This window comes from Labeo rohita, chromosome 20, assembly GCF_022985175.1.
Source record: "Labeo rohita strain BAU-BD-2019 chromosome 20, IGBB_LRoh.1.0, whole genome shotgun sequence".
In the NCBI taxonomy this organism is placed as follows: domain Eukaryota; kingdom Metazoa; phylum Chordata; class Actinopteri; order Cypriniformes; family Cyprinidae; genus Labeo; species Labeo rohita.
The window spans coordinates 11,680,978-11,691,456 of NC_066888.1; the positions used below are offsets into that span (position 1 = coordinate 11,680,978).

General features: G+C 38.4%; 1 protein-coding gene across 2 annotated transcripts; it reads left to right on the top strand.

Annotated features, from left to right (window-relative positions):
* The first annotated feature begins 1,540 nt into the window (after positions 1 to 1,540).
* znf521 (zinc finger protein 521) lies at positions 1,541 to 10,165 on the top strand. 2 transcript variants are annotated; one of them, XM_051137806.1, is made up of 3 exons: positions 1,541 to 1,567; positions 3,379 to 3,567; positions 5,408 to 10,165. In XM_051137806.1, exon 3 carries the CDS (start codon positions 5,436 to 5,438, stop codon positions 8,007 to 8,009), a length of 2,574 nt encoding a protein of 857 aa, XP_050993763.1. In that variant the 5' UTR covers positions 1,541 to 1,567; positions 3,379 to 3,567; positions 5,408 to 5,435; the 3' UTR covers positions 8,010 to 10,165. The 2 variants fall into 2 exon arrangements, with proteins under 2 accessions (XP_050993763.1, XP_050993762.1); XM_051137805.1 differs by lacking the exon at positions 1,541 to 1,567 and adding an exon at positions 2,079 to 2,277.
* The last annotated feature ends 314 nt before the right edge of the window (positions 10,166 to 10,479 follow it).

A 10,479-nucleotide genomic window follows, 5' to 3' on the forward strand; every position in this document is an offset into this window, starting at 1 on the left:
TCAAAACTCATTAGAAACATGCAATTGCAGAGCAGACTCCCAAAGGGATCCAGCTTTCTAATCAACGTTCCCCACTGCAAAGCCCATCCAACGGGGCGGCTCATAACTAACGTTTCCACAGAGAAATTAAACCGAGGTGTCATTATGAAAGGAGACGCTCCTCTGATGATTTCATTATGACAGTGCCATATGTTTGATAGTATATTATAGATATTAAAAATGTTAAAGGAGCATTTTGTCTTTGATAGGTTGTGTAATTCCTTTCGATTTTTAAAGAAATTAAGGCAATAATTAACTAACTGTACAAATGTCATGTAGACCTATGTGAACTAACTACTAAGAAAAAAAAAAAAAAAAAAAGGCAGAGATTTCAGCAAGCCAGTAAGTTAAAAGGAATAGCTCACCCCCCAAAAATAAAAATTTCCTGAAAATGTACTCACCCTCAGGCCATCCAAGATGTAGATGAGTTCAGATTTGGAGAATTCAGCATCGTATCACTTGCTCACGAGTGGATCCTCTGCAGTGAATAATAATAATTAATAATAATAATACACACAAATTCAGTCCATTGATTAACATTTTGTGAAGTGAAAAGCTGCATGTTTGTAAGAAATAAATCCATTAAGGCATTTTAACTTCAGACCAATACTTCTGGCTAAAATATGAGTCCACAATCCATAATAACGCTTTCTCCGGTGAAAAAGTAAATTCCCTGTTGTCCTCTCACAACAAAATCGACCGACATAACATTACCAGCCAAAAGTTTTTGAACCGTAAGATTTGCAATGTTTTTTTTTTTTTTTTAAAGAAGTCTTTTCTGCTCACCAAGCCTGCATTTATTTGATTTAAAGTACAGAAAAAAACAGTAAAACTGATAAATATTTTTACTATTTAAAATAACTGTTTTCTACTTGAATATATTTTAAAATCTAATTTATTCCTGATTTTAATGCTGAAATTTTTAGCATCATTACTCCAGTCACACGATCCTTCAGAAATCATTCTAATATTCTGATTTGCTGCTCAAAAACATTTAACATTATGTTTGAGCTGAGTAGATTTTTTTCAGGTTTCTTTGATGAATAGAATGTTCAGAAGAACAGCATTTATCTCAAAAAAGATTTTTTTGTAACATTATAAATGTCTTTATCATCACCTTTGAACAATTTAAAGCATCTTTGCTAAATAAAACTATTAATTTCTAGAATTTCTTTCCCAAAAAATTCCAAGCTTAAAATTTAGATTTGATCACAGAAATAAATTACATTTAGAATATATTCAAACAGACAGCAGTTGTTTTAAATAGCAAAAATATTTCTGTATTACTGCTTTTGCTGTAATTTGGCTCAAATAAATGCAGGCTTTGTGAACAGAAGAGAATTAAAGATCTTTAAAAATCCTATGTTTAAAAACTTTTGACTAGTATTGTATTTCTCTGGAACTGTTTTGGAACTGTAAATGATCAATTGATAGACTGGAGTTGTTAATTACCTGTCGTGTTTATATAAGCTGTTTGGACTCGCGCATTGCATTCTGACGGCACCCATTCACTGCAGAGAATCCATTGGTGAGATAGTAATGCTTAATTTCTCCAAATCTGTTCTGAGGGAAGAAACAATCCCCATCTACAACTTGTTTGTGGAACTTTTCCTTTAAATCAATAGACTCACTAAGTGTCCTGTTCCCCATTCCTGAGGAAATGCCGACTGTGTGTCTTTCAAAACAAAACTCAACGTCTCAAATTGTGCTCAAGACTGATTAAGATTTTAATACAAACGTAAACATTTCTCATCAAATTCTTCTAAAATAAAACTATTTGAGGTATTCTAATCACGTATAGCAAAAAGTGTCGTATAAACAATGTTTAGTGTTTGCCTCCCTCACAACATTCTTTCACGGGAGAAAACAAAACAAGACAAAGATGATATTGACGTAAATAGAACTATATTTGAGCTAAAGACTAGCAACCTTTGAGCAATATAAATGTCCTTTGGGGTTCCGGTGTGTGTGTGTGTTTGTTCGTGTGAGTACAGTGATTACGCATCTCGAGCGCGTCCCCGGTGGCGCAGAGCGTGTATGGAGTCATCCCGCTGCTGTAGGCGGGGGCGAGCCCCTTTGCCCGTGATATTAATGTGCTTTACCGCTATTCCAATCCCCGAATCAGTTCGCAAGTATTTGCCGCTTGTGTGGACAGCAACTTAACGCGTCTGTGTTGACATCTACTGAAGTCCTTTGCAATGTCTCGTCGAAAGCAGGCGAAGCCCAGATATTTGAAAGGTACGAAAGGGTTTTTATTTAATCGCTTGCTTCCTTGTTGTCTCAAGTGAAATCCGACCGCGGGACAAATCTACTGATAGACTGTAATTATTTGGATATCATTAGGCTTAAGATCAATGTTTCGGCAAAACAGGAGACAACTTGTTTTGGAGCAGAACTTTTCTTGAATTTCTGTGTAATGTAATTTCATTGAAAAGGGTTTGTCATCACTGTTTTATGTGATGTACATTAATACAGATTGATCTACTGAAGAATTATTTATAATGTTAATCAAGATCTACAGTCTAGAACAATAAAGTTGTCTCATCTGTAGTCAAAACTAAATGTGTTTGTGTCTAGTTTTGGCTACAGCGCAGGGACTCCATGTCCCAACAGAGATGGTAAAATCTTAATAAGGAAAACGACTTAATAAACATACTAAATAATGTCTTGTTGAAAATGTAGATTTATGTGTCAGGGTTAAATTTAGTATGGAATGGAAAATATTAGCTCAGTATAAAAACAATAAAGGTCATAGCAAATCCCAAGCAATGTGTGTATACAGTATCAGTATTTTAAAGTTGCATATGGTTTTTATGTTTGCGAATAAAAGCTACTCAGTCAAATCATGTGGCTGTTATGTCACCTTGAAAACATAGATGTTATAAGAAGAATGAAATGAGTAAAGGACAAATTAACATTTTTGTGTAAATAATGAGAAATCGAATGAGCTTAGTGTGAATCTGTTGTGAATCAAATCTGTTTGCTTACAATAGTTGCACTTCATGGAGTTTTCCCTATAGAAATGATTCACGCATCCACTTCATAGCATTATTAAAAACTACAAAAAAAAAAGACTACATAAAAACTTAGGAAGTATTTCAAATAGTACTTGTCTTCAGTGCAATCTTAGAAGGGTATTCCCCTGCTGGATGAAAAATAGATCAAAATGTTGATATTTGTTTATGCTTTGCCCGTTTAAGGCAAAGGGGTGCCATAGTGCACGGTTATATTTTGTCGCTATTATTGGTTGGCTGATAAATATAGCACATACCTATATTAAATATGAATGGCTTTCTAACTACCCGTCACTCTTTCTTGCTTGCAATCTTTTCTCCACAGGTCAAGACGGAAGGTTAAATACGAAGGATGATAGCGTGATAATAGGGAAGAAACGTTGCTCCTGGGAGAGGAGAAAAGAAAAGGATGAGGACAGAGAAAGAATTGAAAAAGAGAAGGATGAAGATGCTAAAAGCCTACAGCAAGCAGAATCATTCACCCAGCAGAGGCTGAAGTACTGCCACGGTACAGGTACATCCTCCCACACTATCCTTCTTTTTATAGCATCCTTTACATTGATAAACTGTGAATATTGTGAATTTGTCTCTTTTTGTTTCTCTTCACAGACAGATTAAAAGGAATAAAGACCTCTAGGGTTTTAGTTTAGTGTTTCTGCATGTTTGTGTGACCTTTGAATTACTTATATTTGCAATTCCCTATTTGCACACTAACAGTATGAATCATGCCTTTACAAATGATTTTGGATTTATGATTTAGCTGTTGCTAATCTTATGAAGACACTTTTGTGTTTTTAATATGTTTTATCCTTTAAAGCAGCTCCATTAATCCGTTGATTCAGAGAATAATTTTGTACAGTGATTTGGGTTTTGGTTTTTCTCTTGTACACGTTCAGTAGTTTAAAGTAGCAGCACTCCATTTGTTCAAACTGTGAATCTGGTCCTCTCACACTGACAGCAATTTTAGTCACAGTGGGACTGCTCATTATGTGGCCCCATGCCGAGCTAATTACATCTAAAAAAGTGTGAAAAAGAGCATCCAATTCATATTTTTGGTGTTTAGTCTGCTCTTATGAGGCTGAATTATATTTTAACCTGCCTGACTTCAGTGAGACAGAACTCTTGAAATAAAAGAGCAGAATTCTTAGCCAAAACATAACAGTTTTGGTTGTAGTGTATACAGTTGAGGTCAAAAGTTACATACTCCTTGCAGAATCTGCAAAAAGGCTCATTATTTTACCAAAATAAGAAGGATCATACAAAATGCATGTTATTTTTTTTATTTAGTAATGAATAAGAATATTTCACGTAAAAGATGTTTACATATAGTCCATTGACCCCGTTCAAAAGTTTACATACGTTAGATTCTTAATACTGTGTTTTCACCTGAATGATCCACAGATGTTTTTTTTGTTTTTTTGTTTTTTTTTTAATGATAGTTGTTCATGAGTCCCTTGTTTGTCCTGAGCAGTTAAACTGCCCGCTGTTCTTCGGAAAAATCCTTCAGGTCCCACAAATTATTATTTTTTTCAGCATTTTTGTGTATTTGAACCCTTTCCAATGACTATACTCAGCTAGGGGACTCATATGCGACTATTACAGAAGGTTCAAATGCTCACTGATGCTTCAAAAGGAAATGCAATGCATTAAGAGCTGGGGGTGAAAACTTTTCGAATTTGAAGGTCGGGGTAAATTTAACTTATTTTGTCTTCTGGGAAACATATAAGTATCTTCTGTAGCTTCTGAAGGGCAGTACTAAATGAAAAAATATGATATTTAGGGAAAATGAATAAAGTGTACACATCAGTGAGCGTTTGAACCTTCTGTAATAGTTGCATATAAGTCCCTCAGTTGTCCTCAGTGTGAAAAGATGGATCTCAAAATCATATAGTCATTGTTGGAAAGGGTTCAAATACACAAAAAAAGCAGAAAAACCAAAGAATTTGTGGGACCTGAAGGATTTTTATGAAGAACAGCAGCAGTTTAACTGTTCAGGACAAACAAGGCACTCATGAAAAACTACAAAAAAATCAACAACAAAAAAAAAAAACAGCTGTGGATCATTCAGGTAACAACAGTGTCAAGAGTGTGTAAACTTTTGAACAGGGTCATTTTTATAAATTCAACTCAATTCAGGTCAGTACTAAATATAAAATGACATGCATTTTTATGATCCCTCTTATTCTGGTAAAATAATTAAGATTTTGCAGATTCTGCAAGGTGTATGTAAACTTCTGACCTCAACTGTAGTGTTCGGGAAGCTACAAGTCACTCATAAATTTAAAGAAGTTAAATTGCAGCTATAATTTAACTATCAAGTAGTTAACACATTTTCCTCTCTTCCTTGTCCGTAGCAAATCATAATGTGGAGAAAGATGAAGCATGTTGTTTGGCTTTGCCTCTTTCCCTGGTCCTTCCTCCTCTGACCATGAAGAAGGATGTGACCTTGGATCCAAGGGAGATACATATAAAGATCATTTGAGACTTGGTCAGTGTGGGAGGATGAACACCCCTTTGCCTGGCAACAGTTCAGTACCTCTTGAAATATCCCAAAAAGATATCAGCAGTGAAACCTTCATAAACAGCAAACAGGGCTTGAGTAATCAATATGAACAGGGTAGTGCTATGTCCTCCCAACATCTCTCTCTTCCAAATGAACCATCGAATAACATGAGGGACACTGAGAAAAGACAACCTTCAAATTGTGCTGCACAAGATCAATCAGCGCTCTCAATGGCAGAATGCAGCTGTGCCACCTCACACATGTCCAGTCCAGCCAGTGTAAATACTAGGACAACGGCTCCTTCTGCAGAAAAGAGAAAGTCTCAATTTGACTCAAACAGTTGTTTAGGAATCTCCAAAAAGCTCAAGGCTTTCAATAATTGTGTTCATTGTCAAAACCACGTGAGCCCCAGAGCACATTCACAGCCTCAACATGTGGAAAACAATATCCGCTGTAGTTCTGAGATCCTGACTTTTTCGGAGCACCAGAAAGAGGCTAATGTGATGCTAGGCCACTCCGTTTTGCTTGAGGCCGCAATCACAGCGGCCGTTCAAACAGTTCTTCAGTGTAGCTTCTGTCCTACGTCATTAAAAGACCTGAAGGCTCTTCAAGAGCATGTTCGCGAATCGCACAACTCGGCTTTACTCGAGAGCAACGTCTTCTTCTGCTCGCAGTGCTTCCGAGGATTTCTGACAAAGGACACGCTAGACAATCACATGCAGCAGGTCCACTGTAAAAACCAAAGCTTGAAACTTGATCCAGACCCAGAAGAAAAGGCAGAACGGAGGTCTTTGACCTTCTGTCCATACTGTACTCATTTGCCTATGTTCAACAGCAAGCTAAAATTGATGCAGCATATTAGAAAGACACACAAGAACATTAACTTGATGAACCTTAAAGAGGGAACCAGGACTGTGGGTTCAGCTTCACCCCTGTCAATCAAGAGTCCAGCCAAAAAAGCTGCATTACCTTCAACCGACCTCATCTGTGACCACTGTGGGGCTAAATACAATGATCTGGATCTGTTTCAAACTCACTTGAGTTCCCACCTGAAGAGTATGCTCCCAAAACTTACTTGTCCAGAGTGCTTCAAGGATTTCCCAAACCATGAATCTTTTAGGGAACACACAGTTTCTCATTTTAGCAATACATCTACGCTGTACATCTGTGAGAGCTGCAGTAAAACCTTCACCAGTGTCAGAGACTTGCATGAACATCTACTTGAGATGCACACCATTGTGTTTTACCGCTGCTCCCTCTGCCAGAAGGTGTTCAGCTCCAAGATGTCCATTCAGGTTCACCTGGCCTCTGAGCACAGTAACAAGAGAACCACGTTCCACTGTACGTCCTGCGAATGGGACTTCGAGCAAGAGCATGACTTGCACCTGCATGTCAAACAGAAGCATCTCAACAAACAATGCAAAGAGTACTGTTGCATCTTCTGCACAGAGTCCTTTAGCACGGACATTGAGTTGCAGTGTCATATCACCACGCATAGCGACAAATGCAATCCCTGCATATGTACCAAGACCAGATCTCCCCTCGAGGTGCCCTTACACGAGAAACTCCGTGCCAAGAGCCAGAGCGCTGAAGGTAACAACCTGACCCCTCCACCTGTCTCCGAACCAGTTGCCAAGGACAGCGCTGGAACGCTGCCAGCGAATAGTGAAATAAGAGAAGGTACGATGGAATCGCTGTTCAGCCCTCCCACCGAAAGCAAAGGGAAGGCGAATCTGAACGATCCTATGTTTGCCTGTGAAATCTGCGGAGCTTCTTACACCATGCAATCCTTGCTCGCCAACCACCAGCTGCGAGATCACCACATCCAGCCCGGGGAGAGTGGCACTCTCAAGCGCAAAGTGGAGGCAATCCAAGGGAGCCACAAATGCAAAGACTGTTCCAAGACCTTCTTCACTGAGATGGCACTGTGGGAGCACGTCCAGACTCATCTAGGCCCCACCAAGCACTGCCAATGCCCCATCTGTGGAGAGCGCTTCCCTTCACTGCTAACTCTGACTGAACACAAGGTCACCCACAGCAGGAGCTTGGACACAGGCAACTGCCGCATCTGCAAGCTTCCGCTTCACAGTGAGCAGGACTTCCTGGAACACTGTCAGAGGCACCCAGACCTGCACAACTCACTGACAGGCTTCCGCTGTGTCGTATGCATGCAGACTGTCACCTCTACACTCGAGCTGAAAATTCACGGAACCTTCCACATGCAAAAGGTCCAGGGTGATGATTTGATCAACAGCTGCATGGATGCCTCCAACCTTAAAATCTCTTCGAGCGTTGCTCAGCAGGAAACTGTGACTATGAACGTCAGTACATTCGAGCATAAAGTCAGAGACAATAAGACTAGCATTTCCGTAGTCAGCTGCTGTTCGGCTACGGCTCTTATACCGGAGGAGAGAAGCAATAAGAACACTCTCACCCAGACCACAACAGTCTGAGTCAATGGCAAACTCATAATTGTAAATGACATATCTGTACTCTTCTGATCGCTCGCTTGTGATCTGGAATATCTGTATTATGTATTTATGCCTTAAATGTGTAAAGATGTTTGGAAGAGGCTGTTTTCTCCTTTCCAGTTTTAAAAAACACAGGCTAATGAAAATACATGCCTCCATATACATTTCTGCAACACTGTAATTACATACCTTACTGCATGTTTTGTGGCAGTTTCAAAGTGAAATGTCCAGAGAGTCGTATTATGTTGGTACAGGCACGTATTGCTGTGTTTTTATTATGCTGCTTAAAGGGATAGTTCACCCAAAAATGAAAATTTGATGTTTATCTGCTAACCCCCAGGGAATCCAAGATGTAGGTGACTTTCCTTCTTCAGCAGAACACAAACGAAGATTTTTAACTCCAACTGTTGCAGTCTGTCAGTCATATAATGGCAGTCAAGGGCATCCACGACTTTGAGAGTCAAAAAAACATACACAGACCAAACCTAATTAAACCCTGCGGCTTGTGATGATACACTGAGGTGTTAAGATATAAAACAGTCAGTCTGTACAAGAAACTGAAACAGTTTTTATATAATTTTTTACCTCTTATCCACCGCAATGTTCAACTGTCCTGAGCTTGTTCACAACAGCCGGCTCGTGACACATCAGCGTGCTCTGGCATAGGCGATCAGGCTGGGAAAAAAAGTTGGGAATCGGTGAAAAGTCAACATTTCCGGATGAGTTTGCGCAAGCAAACTTAATCTTTTAGTTTTTAATCAGCTGCAACAATCAGGATAAGCACAAGTAGTTTCCATTTTGAGTAGACGTCATACCCACAGTCTCGCTGTATAAACAATGATGGATAAGAGGTAAAAAAAAATTATATAAATACTGTTCAGTTTCTTGCACAGACCGATTGTTTTGAAATCTTTGTTTGTGTTCTACTGAAGAAACAAAATCACCTACATCTTGGATGCCCTGGGGGTAAGCAGATAAACATCAAATTTTCATGTTTGGGTGAACTATCCCTTTAAGGTACATATTGCGGCTGTTCAGAATTCCAATTCCAGATGGTGTCACTAAAGGTAAATGTTCTATCGTGTTGGAAATACCCTACACCAAACTCAACCCTAAACCTACCCGATAGTGTTGACAAATGCAAAAGTAATATAAAAATGCATTTATTGATACAGCCATGCTATTTTAACTTCCTTAGCGGATTTGACTGTTTTGCCAAACCATAGTTTCTTGGAGCTCATACCGGAGCTCTTCATCAGTCAAGTGCAACGCCGTATCAGTTACCAAGCAAATATACTGAGTTAGAAAATTCATGCATATGAAACTATATATGTGACGACAACGTTCAAAAGTATCATTTTTCAAATTGTGCAGAATTTTTCATAACAATATTTTGCAAGTAATTGTGTGAAAATTAGGCTTTATTAATCAAAACTGCGTGTTTAAATCATACTTTGTGTAAAAAGGAATAAAAGTTGTCGGTTTTACTGACTCTAGTGTTTATTTTAACAGGAAACTGCAGTGATTCATACATATAGGTATGTTTTTTTTTTTCAGTTTTGCAGAAATGTATATAGAGGCACATATTTCCAATGAGCCTTTGTTGGTTTTAAAAGTGTTTTCTTTTGTTTTGAGATGCTCTGCAAATGACTAATTCTCCCAAGTGTGAGGCTAATCTTCATTGGACACTTCTGAGGTTCTGAACTCAGATTTACTGCCATATTTGGATCATTTCCTCTATCTTTGTTGCGTTTTAAGATAAATCCTTGTGTTAAGAAATGGAGCTGGATCTTGGTGGATCGAGACAGTAATGAGTTGCTGATGACTGAAACTGCAGATGCACAGAGGGGCAGAAAAGAGGATGAGATGTGGGCAGTGGGACTTGATGTTCTGAGGGAAAGAGTCATTAGCGGTGTTTTATCTAATTAAAATCTAAGCAGGCCTCTTGGTAAACTTTATGGATTAGATGTAGGGCTTTTGGACAGTGACATCGAATAATCACAAAACATTATTTTGTATCATGTATTTTTAGTAAAATATGTTCACCTCTGCCTTTCAGATATTTTTGACGCAAAATTTCAATGATGTTTCTTGTTAATTGTGTATCTGTATATGTTCTGTTGCAGAAAAGTAAATTGCTTTTGTGGGTAAATGTGCATGTGTGTGTAAGTGGTGTGTGTTTGCATTTTCAGTTCTCCATATCTACCTTATTCTTCAATGCGGAAGTAAGCTTATGGCCGAGACTTACAGTTCATTAGCCGCTGTAGGGAAATAACAAGAAGAATAACAACGTGCAGTAAATGGAAAAACTACAAACTACAAACCAGTGTGTGTTCATAATTAAGATAATGCATTAAAATAATGCGGTAAGACACACTTATTTGCAATATCAAGCTGCAAAACAAGCTGTTTTGTACAGCGGAAAATAGCTGGATGTGGATGAGACCGGAAG

What these genes read in the sequence shown, in the direction of transcription:
- znf521 (XM_051137806.1), top strand. Translation starts at nt 5,436, where the DNA reads ATGTTGTTTGGCTTTGCCTCTTTCCCTGGTCCTTCCTCCTCTGACCAT.